Source organism: Ovis aries, chromosome 5, assembly GCF_016772045.2.
Source record: "Ovis aries strain OAR_USU_Benz2616 breed Rambouillet chromosome 5, ARS-UI_Ramb_v3.0, whole genome shotgun sequence".
Classification (NCBI taxonomy): domain Eukaryota; kingdom Metazoa; phylum Chordata; class Mammalia; order Artiodactyla; family Bovidae; genus Ovis; species Ovis aries.
The window spans coordinates 81,118,581-81,138,593 of NC_056058.1; the positions used below are offsets into that span (position 1 = coordinate 81,118,581).

The following is a 20,013-nucleotide window of genomic DNA, read 5'->3' on the forward strand; positions in this document are numbered from 1 at the left end:
AATATTTTTATACTCTGCATGAAATTTACATTTTGTGATTTATACATAGTTAGTAATATAACAGGTATCTAGTCTAGGAATAACTTAAACCATTGCTAAAGTTTATTCTCCATGAGATTTAAAACCATTGTTAACAATTACTAGGTATTACACTCTGGCTGAATTGACTTTGACTTGACATTAAGAGGATGTTATCCTTCATCAGAAATCTCTATGTGTAAATGTCTTAAGTCTCTGGGAAACAGCCTTGATTCTGCTTTTATACAGTAAAGAAAATAGCTGAGTCAGCAGTTTGCATAGTAAAATTTGTGATTATATAATTCCTTTCTATGGTCCAATAGTGAAAAATGTAAAGCTGTTAGAAACATAGAGGTCTGAAAGAGGAATGTCTAAAATAACTAGACACTGTCAAATTCAGAGTTCTATTTGGGTAGTCATAATACATACAGAAAAATGCTTCTAGCCAGATCTACACTATGATTTGACCTTCACAAGTCATACTTTTCAACAGTAGATGCAATTTTCTGAGACTGCACTTTTGACCTTGAAGATATTGAGTTATATCTTCTCAATGTTTTATTTCTCCTAGCAAACTTATAATGTTTCTGGTCCCCAAACTGACTTCATCTAAAATTCTTATCATCATATGTTTAAACTGTTAAATTCTGTAATTCTTATTTTAAATATTCAGCATACAAGGGCAAAGAGAGAAGCTCCGGGTCCTTTGGAACTATCTTTTTCTTATTGCATAAGTCTCTTAGCTTTCTTAATGCGGGATGTCCCTCATCTGAAGCTGGAGCTGAGGAAATAGCTGCATTGTACTGCAGCCTCAAATCTTGCTACAGCTCCCAGGCTTAGGATTCAGCTGAGCTGAAAAGAAACATGCAGGGAAAACATTGCTCTGTGGAAACTAAAGCTTTACCGAAGGAGATTTTAATAGGGTAAGTTCTTTTTCCTGAAACTTAGCTCGTCTGACTTATTTTCATGTTGTTTTTCTTGATGACTCTAACAGAATGACCTTACATGTAAGTTTTACTTCCTATTTCTCCCTGCTTTTGCCCTGTCTTTAAATGAACTTTCTCCCCTGCATTCTACTTAGAAGATAGCAACTGAAAAGCCTTGAACAATTGCATCAACTCCCTGCAGTTGGATATCCTTAAGCCAATCCACTTTAATTGTCCCTGATTCTTAGCTCTACCGTAATGCAATAGCATTCGAAAGCCAGGGAGCATGTTCACCAATTAGCAGAAAGGAAAAGAAAAAGTCAATGCAGCAGAACTAACATTGCGAAGCACTAACATAAATGTTAAGAAATCACTTAACATTTCTAAGTAACTTGAAATGGATTTAACTTTCATAAGAGAAGCTGCATTTTCTTACCTTGGATATGAATAACTCTGTCATGATCTACAGTATAGTTGTTTGAATGATGATCAGCCCAGCAGATTGAAATCAGCACCAGAAGAAGTAGACTCTTCATCTTTGTAGCCCGAATAATCTTCTTCACTGTGAGAGCATCACATACAAAGAGGCTTGTGAGGTTTGGAACCCTTTGGAGTGTTGCACTGCACAACTTTTACTGCCTTATCATCCTAGAATGGGTCTGTAAAAATATTTAACCCAATCTGCTCAGAAAGTTACTGTAGCTGTCTTTGACTGCAGCTTTGAACAATTCCAGTTTCCCTTATGTAGTCAGAGTCCAAACAGTGTTTAACTCTATCTTTACAGAGTTGTAAATCTAAAAATTTTTTTAGAACAGTATAGTTTTGATATAGAGAGTTACAGCAAGTTAAAAGAGATATGACAAAGATATAAACAGACTTAAAAAAAAACCATTTAAACCTTTGAATTTGAAGTACAAGTTAATAAAACAATTTGATATAGCTACCTATGAATATTTATCACCCAGTTTAATTTGTAACTGAATATTAGGCCAGGGCAAATACAGAATATTTGCATGAAATTTGACATCATTATTCATTTTACATATGGCTTTCTAAGCAGGTTAGGTTTGCTTGTTCTGAAAAGAAAAGAGGACACACACACAAAATGCCTGATTAAATAGAAGCAGCACATTTGTTACAGACTCCCCGTCTTAAACACTGCTTGGGTCTATGGTGAATAATTGAAAATTAGAGACAAACGAGGTTAGAACTGTGCATGCTATCACTGCAGTCATCCTGATTGATTTTTCATTCATTTCTACCTGAAATGCTGACGCATCAACTTGGACTGCCAGGTAGGGTCTCTGCAGTCAGCAGAGCCTTGGCTGCAGGGAACATCCCCGCCAACCTCGCAGGGCAATTAGGCAAATGAAGAGCTGAAACAGACAGCCAGGGACAGCTCTGGTCCTAAGTGACAGCGGCAGAGCCATTGCCTGGCTATCCTCATTCAAGACCAATTTGATAAAAAGGGACACAATCCCCGCAAAACTTCGTCATTGTAAGGACCAAAAAGTGATTCCAAATAATACACACCAGATGACCTTTGCAGTATTTGCCAGGCAAGAATTTCAGTGTAGCTCCTCTGTTTTAAATGTGGAAGCTGAGGAAGATATTAAGAAGGGCTTTCTTTTCCTCTCATGCACACAGAAGCCTTAACAATACTTGGCTATTTTTAAAACTGAAATTGCACAGTACTGGCTTCTCACACTAATTTGTTTTTTCCAGGAAAGCCTCACTCCCTGGAATACTTATTAAAGAGCTCTGAGTCTGTTCCTGGAGGTCTTTGCAGGCCAGCCTCTTCTCCAGAGCCCAATGCCCTAATCACAGACGTCTCCAGGTCCCTCTTGGGACCTCAGTACCTCCCTGTCTCCTCCTCTCAGAATCATTGTGATGCTCTGACTTCAGGCTCTAGTGTTTGCTTTAACCCTTTTCTTTTTATTATGTCACAGAAAGAAGATAGTGGATGAGCAAATTGAGAAACTTACTTTCCTAAGAAACTAAAACTGTCACCTTCAAAATTCTATCTGATTTACTGATTTTATTTTCAGAAGTTTACTTGCTTGTTCCTCTGAGGCTTTTTGGGAAATGGTTTTTTTTTTTTTTTTAAGCTACTGACTTTTGCCTATAGGAATACTGTTAACAAATATTACCTGTTTTCAGTTCAGAATAATGCTTTGGGTGAAAATATATAATAAAGGTGACCTTTTGGAATTTGGAATATAACTGGCACAATTACAGACACACACATAAGATAGTAGGCCAGCTGGTGCACGAGGTGTCCTGTGCTGTCTTGCTTGACATGGGAATCAGAGAAGAGGGGGAGTTGTGGAAGAGAGGGTATGAGAAAAACATACAAGTGAGCATTTAAAAAAGACATTCAAAGAAGGGTCAAGATGAGCTGAGGCAGAGAATTTGCTATATTATCTTTCACATTAAATTGAACATCTACAATATAACTTGTAGAGAGCTGTGTACTCTCCTCTCAAAACATACACATACACGCACACACATACACAGTTATGCATCCTACCACAGAAGTCATCCTGATTTGTTCTCATTTTTCCTAAGATTTATTACACACAAACTTGTCTCCTTTAATTCCATATCATAGTCTTAAAATTATATCACGAAGAATTCATTCCACTATGTTATGATATTAACTATCCAATGACCCAATTTAAAAATGCAAACATCCCTGGGGGGAGGGTGGGATAGACAGTGCTGGGGATAAATAATAATAATAAAAGCAGTTCCTTTTCACTGAATGTCTGTTATCTGCCAAGAGCTCTGCTAAGCACTGTGCATACACTGGCACATGCAGTCCTTACAATAATACTGTGAAACACAAGCTTCCATTTTTCCTGACACAGTCACCTTGCTGGAGGTCACATATCTAAGAAAACAGCAATGTTTGTGTTTGCTTCAGGCAAAAGCAGCACCTATTTTGAACTGCACTTATTTTTCTGAAAGAGAAATCTACTTACTTGTTTCGTTACCTTTTTAAATTTAGGCTCTTTTACTTGAACCTACTATGCTCTTAAACCTTTGACTTGTGTTATATGTGAATATAAAACTTTTCCCCCAAGAAGTATGAGGAGTCAGATGGCACTTTTTCTTAGCCTCCTTCTGCCCTGCCTCATTTACAATACCATGATGGTGCCATGAGCACTGCCACGGTGGCTCATGTGTGGGTGCACAGACGTGTGGGTGCACCGATGTGCGGGTGTACAAATATGTATTCATACACACACACCATCTTTAATTAAAATAGCTGAGGACATTTCACATCTTCAGTGATTTGTGATTAGAATAAATGCATATATCAGTGAACACTTGCAAGTACCCCACACTGGCATTAATGCAGTCCAGGTAGGAGAAAGTGGAAATGATCTTTGTTACTCTGCTGGTATAACGGCTGTCTTACCAAAAGACATGAAAATATGTAAGAAAGCTTTAGGGACACAATCTTCAGATGTGTAACCAAACTGCAGGTACACATGAGGCTTTGCACACTAGACTGAGGTTCATGAGGACGAGGGCTCTGCCAGCTATCTATGTGCTGATCCTCAAAGGAGACCTGCTTGTCTGCGTTTGTAATGATGTCTTCTCTGAATGTCTAGATATTTTTGGTTAAAATTTTTCAGGTTTTTATAGGAGCAAAATTTAGAAAATTTGGGAGCATGTATACAACCAGTTATTGTTGGCCTTGATTTAGCATTCTTAGCTCACCTGCAGCTCACACACTGATGGTCTCCTTCTACAGGCTACCAAACTTTGGAACCATGGTGCTGTAGCCAGCTTCAAGATGAGTGCATATGGAAATATCTGTGTTCACAGTCACAGACATCATAGGACTGTAATTTTGCAGTTCTGCTTTGGTGAAAATTGAGCTACTATTTAGAAGCAATATGTCTACCCAACTTAAAAGTCTCATATTTTTATAGACACAGAGATAAACTAACAGTCTAGTAACAAAGTGGCCAACTGCTATTTCTTAAATACCTAATATGCTAAAATTATTATTTAATTAGACAATGGAGAAATAAAACCAAAAACAGCATGTATGCTGTTTTCTGTGTCTTGAGAGGTAATGCCACATATTTCCTGAACTACTATTACAGTGGGCCCTCTGTATCTGTGGGTTTTGCATCCTCAGATTCAATCCATGTCAGGACAAATATATTTGGAAAAAAAAAATCCAGAAAGTACTGAAAAGCAGAACTTTAATCTCAACTATTTTGGTAGCCTTTACATTGTATTAGGTATTATAAGTAATCTAGAGATTTAAAACTAGGGGAGGATGTGCCTAGATTATATGCAAATACTGTTCTATTTTATATAGAGACTCGAACATCTGTCAGTTTTGGTATCCACAGGGCATTCTGGAACCAGTTCTCACGAGGACACCTAGGGATGACTGTACATGCTAGGTACTGTCCTTGAAGCTTCACCCATTTAGTTGTTATGTCTCAGAACAACCAAATTGAAGTCAATCTGTTTGTATACACATTTTACAGTTCTGGAAATGAGTCAGTGTGGCAAATTCCCCATCATGTCAAGTGAGAAGCTGGGGATCTGGGCAGTCTAATGTGACCCTAGAGCCTGCACAATCCACCACCATCACTGGGGGTGTCCTGGTACCCTGAGGAATGCCAGCAGCTCTCACAGCTCTCTCAAGGATTCATACAAGCTGGAGTGCTTCTCCCCAGCCTTCTCTCACTGGGTTGTAGGCATAGCACTGATCACAGCCCTACTGGCACAGTTATGTGCATGTCCAAAGTCAGAATGCTTTCCTCACTGCATGCCCAGCACCCAGAACTATCCTTTGTGCCAAGAAGAAGGGTGAATTTAAAACTGGACCTGGGAGAAACACTTACCAAGACTAAAGGAACTAAGAAGGGAGTTTCTATGCTGTTTATAAAGATCACATGTGTTATTATGTGGAGGATGCTGAATAGTTGGTTTGTTCCTCCATTGAGGGCATCATGAAATTGACCAGGTTTGAATTTAGCACTTGAAATTTAGTTTACAAATTATGAGAATCACTACAAAGCTTGCTAGAAACTGAACAAACCATAGAATCTCATTGGACAGAATTATTCTGCCATAGACTGAATCTCCTCCTCCTTGCTATCATGTCTGATCTAGTTAGAGGTGGGTTCGTGATCAGTGGTGCAGTGAAATGAAAAAAAGGAAAGACAAGGGAGTGCAAAAGTGTACTTTTTTCATTAGCTTAAATTAATTCAACTTTAAAAAATTGCTCTTTTTCTAAAGTAACTTTTTTGTTATCATTTTTATTGTTCGAATGACCTTTATTTCATGGAATTACAACTTTTAGATTTTTAAAAGATCATATTTTATCCTTATTTAGCAATATATTTTTAATGAAAGCCTTATACTAGCTCATCACTTGTTTTGTTGTTTTTGATTGGCTTTGTCTTCTGTTTTGACTCTGCAGGTGTGTAAAATTCAGAAGTCAGACTACTGACCCAAATGATGGCTAAAGAACTCAGACTATTGATGCATTTGAATTGTTCAGTGTGTGGAGGAACCGCTGGGCTGTTACCTAAGCCTCAGGATTTATAGCACACAATGGAGCAGAATTCAGAACGGCTTGGAATATACCCAGTGCTCAAAAGAGAAGTCATGACTAAAAAACAAAACAAAACAAAACTTTGCTCAATTATACAACAAAATTCCCCTCAGGGAGTTAGTCTGTATAAACTCCAAGTGAACATAGCATCTGCTCTGTCATCTTGCATTGTTCTCTGAAAGTGCAAATTACTAAAGAACCAGAAAAGAATTTATGATGCCCTGAAGTAGATGTCCAGCCGCAGACATCATGATGACCTCCTACTCAAGCCATCATCAGTGTGCTGCTTCCAGAAGGTGGCGAAAGTCCTCGGTCAGGAAGAAGGAACTTTTCCACCTTCTCAGGTTGTTCCCCCAGTGGCTCAGTGGTAAAGAATCTGCCTGCCCAGCAGGAGATGTGGGTTTGATCCTTGGGTTGGGAAGATCCCCTGGAGAAGGAAATGGCAACCCACTCCAGTATTCTTGCCTAGGAAATCCCATGGACAGAGGAGCCTGGCGGGCTACAGTCCATGGGGGTCACAAAAAGAGGTGGACACAACTTTAGCAACTGAACACCAGGAGGAGGAAGGAAATGTGAGTTCTACAAGAAGTCTCATAATCAAAATATCATGTCTCAATTTTTTCACCTACAAAATAGTAATATTTTGTTTCCTAAGGTGGAAAGTTTTTGAAAAAGTATAAAAACTATGCAGCTTGTATTGTTATCAATACAAGTTCACCTCAGACCTGATCAATTTTTATGGCGAAATGTAAGAAAAATAACAGACTAAAGATAATCTCCTTCTCAAAGGCTGGTGAATTCTAAAAAGTTCACTATCTCTTATATGTAGAATCTAAAAAAAAATGATACAAATTAACTTATATACAAAATAGAAATAGACCCACAGACATAGAAAACAAACTTATGGTTACCAAAGGGAAAGGGAAATGGAGGAATAAATTAGGAATTTGGGATTAACATGTACACACCAGTGTATATTCAATAGGTAACCATCAAGGGCCTTCTGTGTAGCATAGAAAACAATACTTATATATACAGAGAACTATATGTAATAACTTATAAGGAAAAGAAACAGAAAATATACATATATATGTACATATATACATACAGACATATATGTACATATATACATATATATATATATAAACCCCTGAATCACTTTGCTGTACACAACAGTATAAATGAACTATATTTCAATTAAAAAACAGAGGTCACTATTTGGAATGAACACAGGAATGAAAACGCAGCGGAGGGCAGGAGCAACAGGAAGCCCATTAATAAAGCAAATTCCCAGGGCCCTAAACCAGGACTTCTGAATCAAAACTGAGGATGAGGCCCGCCCGCAGTGCTTGACAAGCCCTGCCCCCTCCCCCAGGTGAATCAGACACAGGCTCAGTTGGAGAACCACGTGCCTAAGCCTTTAATACCAGGCATTCTTCATCTGGTGGTTCAGGGAGCCAAAGCCAGGTTATCACGCCGAGGACAAGGAAGCAACCGACTGAACATGTCTGGACCACAAGGTCACCATGATGTCTGGTAATGTTACAGGTTTAGACTAATTGAACTTAGGGTCTTCACAATTCTCCAACTAAGCTGCGTTTAAAATTTTATGAGTTTGTTTTTTTTTCTTCCTCCTCCATACGTTCAAATCAGCCTATTTAATTCCTATTTTCCCCTAAATTTTTCATTTCAAAGATGCTTTTATCTTTTCTCATTTTGCTTTTCTGCTTCTGTTTCTCTATTTGTTACCTACAGACTTACCCATGCACTGTATCTTCATTTTTTTTTCTCTTTTCCCTATATGTATTGTATATATTACATTACTTGGTAATTGATGTGATCATATGATTTATCATCCAAACCGGAGCACAGGGTGAACAGAAAAACTATAACTATATGGGAAAACAGTACCATGTAGATTGGGTCTATCCTAGGGAGAGGGGCATATGTTATGAGTATAATGGAGGAAAGGCACACTTTAGATTTGTTCTTTGATCTGCCGCTTTCTAGTTGTGTGACTATAAGTGAAGTCATCCAACTGCTTCCAGGTCAAATACTTTACCCATCAGTTGGAACAGTTGATGACAAATAGCAGAGTCTTCCCCATGTTGATTGTTGTTCTTACTGGTATTTAACTTTTTCTTACCAGAGATATTAGACCCTCCATTCTACTCACTTTGCATTTTAGGACTGTCCTCCTCAGCAAACAAATTCATGGATTTTTAAAATGGATGACATCAATAATGCTTGTTTAAGTAGCATCTTGAATCACTTACTGCTTTTTGGCTCAGTGTTCTTTGCCCGCTCTTTCTTAGAGTATTTGGGACAAATTGATAAAATTTGGGACAAACTCAGCAACTCTTCACTTAATCAAAGCACATTAGCTCCAGCTGCTTGTTGACCCATCTGAACCTACTTAAGGTAATTCCTGAGGAGGAGGTCGCTGCTGCTGCTGCTGCTGCTAAGTCACTTTAGTCCTGTCTGACTCTGTGCAACCCCAGAGACGGCAGCCCACCAGGCTCCCCCGTCCCTGGGATTCTCCAGGCAAAAACACTGGAATGGGTTGCCCTTTCCTTCTCCAATGCATGAAAGTGAAAAGTGAAAGTGAAGTCGCTCAGTTGTTTCCGACTCCTAGCGACCCCATGGACTGCAGCCCACCAGGCTCACCTGTCCATGGGATTTTCCAGGCAAGAGTACTGGAGTGGGTTTGCTATTGCCTTCTCCAGAGGAGGAAGTTAGACTTTTCCAAAACCAGCTTTATGAAAGGATTCCACAGGGCTTTTGTTTGTGATTGTTTTTCTAAAACAAACGTAGAAGCACAAATTATATTTGGTATTTGTAGTGTCAAGTCCTTCAGTCTCGAGGGAGTAAGGGAGAAAGCAATGCATATACTTACTAATTAGCACAGTGACTTACTTGGACTTGTTTCTGAATAACTAATACTGGCATTGCTGAACAAATATGTGAATGAAACATATACAGCAAGATTCTGACACTTTCAGATTATAACTATGTGAAACCCTAACAGTGATGCTAGGGAACATTGCTAGCAATGAAATGCTGGGAACATTCCATTCAGTGTTTATTTACATGCAATACCTTTGGTTGGAATTGTATTGGAGAGTAGGTAGTATAAACTGTGCTTTTCCAATCCAGTGAGATAATACCAGTGGATAGATAGATATCAAAATCCACTCTTATGACAAGAAAGAAAACAAACAGAAGTTGTTAACTATAGTAAGACCTGTGCATTTACAATGGCAACAAGTAAACTCTCTTCCGAGGTCATGGCAAGGAAATTCCAGACTTGCTCTCAGTATACTACAATATTCTACTCTGAATACTAGTGGATAATTCAGAGTGCTGGAGAGAAAAATAGTATGAGAGATGGGCAGTCTTAGGATACCAAAGTCCTGGAGTGTTGCGGACATTGCCTCAGTAGCTCGGGCATGTTCTGTGAGCTCTCTTTACGTGCCTTCTGCAGGGTTCTCGCAGCTACACAAAAGCCATTTAGTTACATGAGATTTCTAGGTTTTCAGAGTCGGTGCATGTCTTCTATAATTAATAGTCTGTTTCTTAACCAGAGAGAGTTGTTAGTAGAGGAAGTCAATAAATATATGCTCAGCAATACATTTTGATGATAACTGTGAGACTAAAAGACAATAAATCTTTTGTCTTCCTTTCTGTTTACTTTGGGGAAATTATCCTACTTTTGTTGCCCTAAAAAAATTACTTTACCATAGAACATTAAAAATTAGACTATAACTAGTATGAATATTACACTGCTATGCAATTAAAATGCATCCTTCATAGAATGTAGAAAACATTCATTTTCTATCATTAGAGTAAAGAAAACGTTCAAAAAATCAAAATAGCTCATGAGCAATTCTTAAATTTGTTGGTATATAAATTAGCAGTGCTATCATTTCACAAGCTCACTCATAAGTTCTTTGCTGTTTTGATTGCTAGCAGGGTGTATTGGCATTATAATCATGATCAAATGATGGGAGTAATAAGTCTACATACTAGAGGTTATTTTGATTAAAAATTAAAATGTCACTAAAATTTTGTTTCTGCCCTGGAATAATTTCCTCAAAAACCAGCAAGAAAAATGTGTATAGATGTTAGCATTGTTCTGAAAAATTTCTTTACTTTAAAGAATATACTTGATAGACATACTTGTACAGGGAAACACATCATTTTATATATTCATTCTTCCTTGAGTCATGATCAAAATTCTCAGCACAAATAACAGGCATTACATTGAATAATATAAAGTTAGACCTTAAAATATCTTTCTTAATGTATAAAATCAAATGACTGGCTGCCATTATCAGTAATACTGAATGGTTTTTGAATACTGACAAGGAATTTGGCACTAAAGTAAGAACTCTGCAAAGGTAGACGTATTCTCTAGTGAATTGCAATTCAAATAGGACTCGAACACAGGCATTTTAAAGAGACTGGAAGGCCCATTGGCCAAGAATAGTTATAGTTTTAGGAAGCAGTTTTTTTCTGAAGCATTGCAAAAGAATGAATATATATGAAGACTACGAAGAGTTTAGATTGCTATCTCATTGTTTCCTAACTAACATATAACATCCAAAAACAGACGAGAGTGAATAAAATACAACAGTTTGCATTTTTAACTGCTCTTCTACATCATTTTAAAGCCATGGAAAATAACTCTCATCATATTTTAATGGGCAAATATGAATAAAATTACCAGTGTTAGGACTACTTTTAAATGTAGGTTACATAAAAATGAGTTAAACTCCAGCTTATATTCATGCAACTAAATAAATGCAAACTTCTTGGCAACAGACTTTATAATTTGAGACAAAAAATGTTTTAATTTAAACTAGAAGTAGGGTTTATATGGATAGAAAACTGATCATAACATCACTTTGAAATAAACTGCTTTTGAAAGTACTTCTAATTAAACTTGCAAAAGAGTGTTTTAAGAATATTTCATTTAAAATTTTAGCATTTCTTATAAAATTCAAAATTGTAACAGCTGTCAGTTAAACATCATATTAAAACTGAATCTAAAAATACAACTGCAAATCATCTACAGGACAGCTTTGGGGGATCACAGATGTGACAGTAACAAGTTTTCAACATAATGCAAAATCCAGCTCTCAGCCCCCACTACATCCCGCATGGAATTCTAAACTAGTTAACAACAAGAATCAGGCAACTCACATATATTTTAAACGATGATCAAACTCTGAGAAGGTGTAGAATGATTTTAAATATATGTCAATCCTGACTTTTTACTAAGCACACCGAAGAGTTTTATGAGCAATGTTTTGCTGCGGTATCTTATCATACTAAGTCATGATAAACGCAAAAATAAATCCATTCATGATCTTTAGCAGCAAAAGCTTCTCTCCTCTCTGCTTGATGCAGTCGCCACCTCTTTTGGCTGCAACTTCTAAGACCTCGTCCAAGACCCTGAAGCAGGTTTACTATTGGTCCACATCCTACGTCAAAGCATGATCTCATCAGAATTCAGTTCATTGGCCTAGGGATAACAAAGGCTGTTCCAGTCCAAAAGGCTGTGTCTACACAGAACAAAAAGAGAGTATCCAGTATTCTTCAATTAACTTGGCAAATATTGACAACTAAGCTCATTAAATCAAGTTTCCAAATCGGTTTTGTGATACAAGACACAACCCAAGAATACATCTTAATAGATTTTTTAAAGTTATAGTGATCTTCGAGAGTATTTTAAGCTTTTAAAACTAAGTAATCCTCCTTTATATCTTCTTGAGCTGAGGAATTTGTTCATTCTGAAAACAACCAAAATCATTTAATCAGCCTTCTTTATAGCACTGAAGCTTAGAACTGACTACCCTAGAATCTAAAATATCTACATAATTTATAACTTTCGTAAAGAATGCCATTTAAGACTTTTATGTTATATAAGTATTAGGCTTGCCATTGACATCAGCTAGGAGTATAGTGTACAAAAATGCGGGCAGTATTATCACAAGAAATACAGAAAGTGGATGCAGATAAACCTCAAAGGTTTTTCAATGTCTTAAATACCATGAAATTACACTCCCACCCCTCCACAGACTTTCCCTTTCAGTTTTCTTCCAAATTCTCACCATTAGAGTTGCCAGTACGAGGTTCCCTTAGGTCTTTTCTATTTCAAACTTGAACATGTTTTTTAAAGATGTTATGGAGAGCTCACATCCATGCTAGTGAGAGCAGTGTAACAGTGACAGAGTTCTGGGATGAGTACTGTTAGAGTTAAGGACTAAATGGCCAATCATGAACAGTTACATAAAGATCAGAATTCTCATCAATGCCAGGTAGTGAGAGTTGTGTACTTTTTGTGTTCTAAGGCACAGTGGCAAAGAATCTACCTGCTAATGCAGATGAATCAGGAAACATGGGTTGGATCCCTAGGTTGGGAAGATCCCCTGCAGTAGGAAATGGCAACCCGCTCCATGGACAGAGAAGCCTGGTAGGCTGCAGTCCATGGCGTCGCTAAGAGCTGGATAGGACTGAGCGACTTCACTTTCACTTTTCGCTTTTGTGCATTGGAGAAGGAAATGGCAACCCACTCCAGTGTTCTTGCCTGGGGAATCCCAGGGATGAGGGAGCCTGGTGGGCTTCTGTCTATGGGGTCACACAGAGTTGGACACAACTGAAGTGATTTAGCAGCAGTAGCAGCAGCAGCCAGTATTCTTGCCTGGAAAATTCCATGATCAGAGGAGCCTGATGGGCTACAGTCTATGGGGTCATAAAGAGTAGGACGTAACTGAGCAGCTGAGCACAGTGACCTTTGAATAGTCGCTTTCTCCTTGCTAACTTTAGGAAGTATGCAGAAATATCTCTATCTAGGTGATAAAATGTAGTCCTGAGAGTAAAGTACCTAGAAAGAAAGGGATATGGTTCAGTTCAGTCGCTTAGTCATGTCCGACTCTTTGCGACCCCATGGACTGCAGCACGCCAGGCATCCTTGTCCATCACCAACTCCTGGAGTTTACTCAAACTCATGTCTATTGTGTTGGTGATGCCATCCAACCATCTCATACTCTGTCGTCCCCTTCTCCTCCTGCCTTCAATCTTTCCCAGCATGAAGATATTTTCAGTGAGTCAGTTCTCTGCATCAGGTGGCCTAAGTTTTGGAGTTTCAGCCTAAACATCAGTCCTTCCAGTGAATATTCAGGACTGATCTCCTTTAGGATGATGGACTGGTTGGATCTCCTTGCTGTCCAAGGGATATGGTAACACTGTACAATTTCCAAAAATGAACTGCTATCAAAAAAAATTTTTTTTAAACCCTCCAAACTGAACAGTCAGTCATAGCCCTCAGGTGTTGGTAATAACTGCACACCTGAAAACCATTTTTAGTGTACACAATACTCAATACTGCAAGGAGATCAAACCAGTTAATCCTAAAGAAAATCATCCCTGAATACTCATTGGAAGGGCTGATGCTAAAGCTAAAGCTCCAGTACTTTGGCCACCTGATGCAAACAGCCAACTCATTTGAAAAGACCCTGATGCTGGGAAAGATTAAAGGCAGAATGAGAAGAGGGAGACAGAGGATGAGATGGTTGGATGGCATCACCAATTCAATGGACATGAACTTGGGCAAACTCTGGGAGATGGTGAGGGACACGAAGACCTGGCATGCTGCAGTCCATGGGGTCACAAAGAGTCGGACATGACTTGGTGACTGAACAACAAATCCTGCAAATACAGAGAGAACCACTAAAGGTATAAATACCATAGGAAATAAAATGCAAATGACGGATTCAGTGTTCATTTGCAGACAGTAGTTTAAAAGGCAAAAGCCCCTACCACTGAGAAGCAAGCAGAAAGAACAAGAAAAGGAGGAGGGGGGAAGAAATGAGGAATTAGGGGGGAAAAGGAAGAGATGGAAAAGAAGGAGAAGAAGAGAAGGAAGGGGAAGAATACATAGCAACTGGGCTGTGGACAAGGAGCAGTGTTCTTAGTGCTAATGGACCCCTGAAAAAGGCAGCCAGCAACACAGCCACTGGCAATGGAGGGGTGACTTGAAGGACAGATATCCCAATACAGAAAGAATGGCTAGGCTATGCGAACAATCTGAACAGATCCAGGGAGGGAAAACCCAACCTGACAGACCTCAAGGGCTCTTTAATTATGCACTGTGCCATGTGAAGCCACAATTCAATTATCCACTGAGCACTATTATATGTCAGACAAGTAGAATTAAGGTTCAACTTCAGATTGCAAAGCATTTATTACCCTTTGGGGAGGCTGCGAAGCAGGAGACAGAGCAGGGTGCTAAGTGCATAGAGGCATCTCTGTAAGATACTAAGGGAGAAAGAGGAAGAGCTCTCTGGTAATACAGCGGGAAGGGCACCACCTAGAGCTGTGAAATGCAGCAGCCTTGGAAGGCTAACCGTGGTGCCTGGGAGGGGATGGGAATGGTTTCACAAAGAAAGTGACTTCTCAGCTGGATCTGAAAGGCAAGAAGGAGATAGAGAAGAGGGGAAGGGATACTGCTGTCCATAAGAATAGCATGTACAAAGGAAGCGAGCTGTGAGAGACTTGGGCTGCTCATGTGACTGCATGTGTTAACAGCTCCCTGTGACTGAAGAGGAGGATAATCAGAATGAATTATCTGGAGGTGACGCCAGACAGGCAGGCAGGGGCAGGGACAAGGCCTTAAATGTCATACTTATTTGCGTTTTTCCTGGTGCTGCAAGCTTTTCTAAATGAAGTTCCATAACCACTAAGTGTTATTTACCTTATCCTTACACATCTCATAATTGTTATTTAGTCGCTAAGTCATGTCTGACTCTTTTTGACCCCATGGACTGTAGTCCGCCAGGCTCCTCTGTCCAAGGGATTTCTCAGGCAAGAATACTGGAGTGGGTTGCCAGGGGATCTTCCCAACCCAGAGATCGAACTCGCATCTTCTTCTGCTTGGCAGGTAGATTCTTTACCACCTGGGAAGCCCGCATCTAATAATGCCCTAAAAATACAACCTTGTTAGAGTACATTACTAAGAGGGATTTTCTCTGTTTCTTGAAGCATAGTTGATTTATAATGTTTCAGGTGTACAGCAAAGTGATTCAGTTATACATATATATATACATATACATTCTTCAGATTTTTTTCATTATAGGTTATTAGAAGATAATGAATATAGTCTCCTGTGTTATATAGTAGGTCCCTGTAGTTTCTTTTACATATAGGAGTATAGGTCTGTTAATCCCAAATTCTTTACTTTTTTCTCCCTGCCTTTCCCCTTTGGTAACCATAAGTGTATTTTCTAGATTTGTGAGTTTCTGTTTTGTAAGTTCATTTGTATAATTCCTTTAGATTCCACATGTAAGTGATACAGTATTTGTCTTTCTTTGTCTTATTTCACTTAATATGATAATCTAGGTCCATCTCTGTTGCTACAAATGACGTTTCATTCTTTTCATGGCTGAGTAGTATTCCCTGGTAAGTATACACCACATCTTCTTTATCCATTCCTTTGTTGATGGACATTTAGGTTGCTTACACATGTTGGCCATTGTAAATAGGGCTGCAGTAGACATTGGGGTGCATGTATCTTTTCAAATTAGAGTTTTCATCTTTTCTGGATATATGCCCAGGAGTGGGACTGCTGATTACACGGTAGTTCTATTTTTAATTTTTTAAGGAAATTCAGTTATTCCGTTTTTTGTATTGATTATTGTGACCCTTTCTGGCCTACCTCAACCTGTCCCCTTTCAACTTTGCTGCTTGTTTGAAAAGGTAATCTACATAATCTGACATAAAAGGACCACTTTTGGTCAAGAGCATATGACCACCTGTACCTTCTTCCAAGTATTTCCACACAAGCTCTTGAAGTCCGTTTGTGGAACAACATAAGGCATGAAAGCTTGAAAAGCATTTGTATGGACTCTTACTGTTAACTGTCTACCTCTATCTGCATCATCAGTCCCCAGCCCATCTTATCAATAGAACATTCTCACACCAATAGAAAATAAACACAGTACAAGCCATTGAAGGCCTCAGATTTCTTCCAGATTGTTTAAAATTGTACTAGCCACCAATGGCAGAGACAAAACAAAACTTAGGTATGTAAAATGTAGTCAAATAGGAACTAAAAAGGGAAAGAACAAGACATGAGGCCAAATTATCTATCTCATTTCCTCCTATGTGCTAATTCAAAATTTGCTTAAGGGTCATGACTTTTGATGTGCTCCTTGCATGATGGACAGAGGAGCCTGGTAGGCTACAGTCCATGGGGTCGCAAAGAGTTGGACATGACTGAGCGACTTCACTTTCACTTTGCATGATATCTGACTTCTTTCATGAAAAGGGAAAGGTATGACAGGTAAAACAAAGAAGCAGCTGTTGCTAGTGGTGAAAAAGTAGAAAAGGGAGCAAGGCCAGTCTGTCAAATATAATCACCTTACAGAGGCTCTCTGAACTCTGTTGTCCTTTCCTGCCATGCTAATGGAAGGCTCCCTGGGCTTAGAGGAGGGACAAAGACAGTGAATAGTAATTGCAGCCATAAAGTAGGAAGTTTCAATGTCTTTGGACTTCAGATGGCAATTTCCAGCAATGAATGAATTCAGAGGCAACTATGTCACCTCTTCATTCTGCTAATGCTGAAACGTGTCAAATCTAATGCCAACACAGGCATTGCCCCAGCCCCCACTAAATCTTACCACTTTAGAGACAGTCTGCCAGTGAACTTAGAAATGCTCACTGAACCTGTGATGCTGGACCAAGGAGTGAGGGGAAGATGGTAAACGAGGTGGGGTGGAAAGTGACTTGAAACAAAAGAAGTCATTATAATTTCAGGAAGTTCAAGGGCAGGATAATGTTTATTTTCTTCACATCTGGAAGGGTGTGTTATGTTTTCGCTCATTCCTAAATTTCAAGGGAAGTATTTCATTCTGTCAAAATGCCATTGCTTAAAAAAAAATAGGTTAAGTTAGCTGTTTGACAGTTAAGCGAGTTAAGGGGACAGGTGTTTGGAATAAGATTTAAGATTAAGATTTCCTCTTCCAAAAGAGGAAATATACTTAAAATAATAAAATGTATACAAATAAACTGGTATGAAAAGGGGCAATTTGTCATTAAAAAGAAAAAAAAAACCCACAGGAAAGAAAAGAGGAAAAGACTAATCTCATTGAATCATTAACTTCAATGATCTGGTTTAGGCAAAATCAGTTTTTAAGAAATGCACAATTGGCAAATATTCTCTCACATGTAGTGAATGGCCTAAGGATGCATCTTCTGTTTCTCCCATTGAGAAGAAGAGCATGGCCCTCAGGAACCTCTTCACTATGATTTGCATTTTTAGTGATAGTTTAGTAAGGTCTTTGCAAAATAACCCTGTTTGCAAAAGCATAAATTTCTATTTAGTCATATGTATAAGCAGAATAAATAGCTACTTAATGGCATCATATGAAAAGCAGTTATTTAAAAATACTTTAGAAACAAGTATATAAAATGTATTCTATATCACCATTATGGAATCCAAACCAGGAAGGACCTCGTTAAATCCCATTGGATTGCATCTGGTGTCATACTGATGTGATTAGACACTCAGCTTCCCCAACTGCGATGCAACTGGCTTGATCAGAGCAGTGCCCACACTGTAGTATCAGTCCTTGAATCTTCAGCATTTAGGCTAGAAGAATACCCTCATGATTATCTTACAATTCGTATCTATCAGTTTTAATATTTTAGGACACCCTATTCTTTGATATACATAATGGAAAGAGAAAAAAGAAAACATCAGGAAGACTGATAAACTGTTAATTTGTGCTTTTTGGTGTTAGAGTGTCTAAATTCTGGAATTGCGTTTATATAGAATATTCCTAGTTACTGCTCTTAAACAGAAACACCCAAAGAATATTTTTATCCCCTTATCCATTTATCTCTATGCAGCAGCATAGTTCCTGCCATGCTTTATTTGGTTCTCTTCACAAACTTTCCAGTGCCCACAATGGATCTGGCATGAGCTCACTGGCACAGTCCCATTTTAAGAAGTTCTCATTCTCAATTGCAAAATGAAGCTGCCTTCAATATACTAGCATAATTGGCAAATCAAATTTCCTCCAATAATTAAATGTACATGAAAAACAAATGGTTGTTGACCTCTTTAGTGGGCACCCATGATTTGGGATAATTTCTTGGGATGGTATTTGCCAAATGCAGATCTGAGTCTTTTTTTTTTTCCTTTTGTGATAATGGGTATGTTAGGAAAGCTTATTTAAATGGGAGACATTAATACAGACTGAGGAGACAGCCCTAGAAAATGATGCATTCAGAGCAGTGGTGGACAGAAGTGGGAAACCTTCAGCGTATGGACAGGGAGAAATAGTTACTTATAATCCCACTAATAAAACCATGAGCCAAGGAAACTAGCCAAGGAGCTGAAGGCCACGACAATATTCATTTGCCAACCAAAGCCCACTTGGCCAATCGCTGATGAAGGTCAGCAGCACCATGAGGAATGTAAATTCAATGTTCTGTATTCAGGCAAGTACAATTTGTAGTACAGACACTGTATTTACACAGGCAAAAATGCCATTTACAGTGAGATTGCTTGGAGGATATGCAGTCTACAATAGTCACATAGTCTACCTTATTTAAATTTGCTCAGTCCACTAGTCAACCACTCCAATTATTAGGTCCCTGTTTGTATAAGATTTTCTTTTCTCATGACAATTCATTTAACCTTCCTATTTGGGGTGAGTGGGTGGAGAGTGTTTGGGGTTGCTGGATTAGTGTGCATGCTGTTTTTTAGTCGTGTCCGACTCTTTGCGACCCTAGGGACTATAGTCCACAAGGCTCCTGTGTCCATGGGATTCATCAGGCAAGAATACTGGAGTAGGTCGCCATTTCTTCCTCCAGACCAAAATGGAATGATCTGAATGCTAAGTGGTGACTGTCTTCACTGTCAAACTGTTAGACTGATATAGACAGTGAACTACTGAAAATCAGAATCACAGGCATTTGAGTAGTGACGATGACTAACATTGTCAGCCCTTCCGGTGTTTCCCTAGAAGGAATAGCTGCCTACTTAGATATTTTTCAGGGAAATAAAAGGCCTGAAGACTGAAATACAATTTTTTCCCCCACTGATTGGCCAAGAAGAGTAAAAAGGCAAAAGAGGTCTCTGGAAGAGAATGGAGCACCCATAAAAGCAACTTCAACTACTTTAGTATTTTGCCTAGGGCAAGCTCTAATGAGGGGATAATATTGAGAGAATACAAAGGGATGATTTCGAACCCAAAAGTGGAATCAAATGTACAGACTAAGCCTAAGTAATAACCGATCTTCTCAGAATTGCACAAGTTCTTTACTGAATGTCCCTAGATATTTTAAATTGATTACATACTGATTTTAATATAGACTGCAATATGTGTGCGCATCATTTACATATAAAAATAAGCAAACCAAGTAGTTTGCACACACGCACACATGTGCGTGCACAAACACAATTAC

At 38.6% G+C, this 20,013-nt stretch overlaps 1 protein-coding gene across 2 annotated transcripts in view; it reads right to left on the reverse strand.

Annotated features, from left to right (window-relative positions):
* Positions 1-20,013, reverse strand: part of HAPLN1 (hyaluronan and proteoglycan link protein 1) — a 76,973-nt gene that overhangs the window by 34,424 nt on the left and 22,536 nt on the right. The window contains exons 1-2 of one of the 2 annotated variants that reach the window (XM_042250733.2): positions 11,743-11,963; positions 1,381-1,506 (exon numbers count right to left, since the gene is read on the reverse strand). In XM_042250733.2, coding sequence (XP_042106667.1) covers positions 1,381-1,480 — 100 coding nt within the window. In that variant the 5' untranslated portion in view covers positions 1,481-1,506; positions 11,743-11,963. Of the gene's footprint in view, positions 1-1,380; positions 1,507-11,742; positions 11,964-20,013 lie in introns of those variants that run through there. The other variant, XM_004009071.6, reaches the window with a different exon arrangement.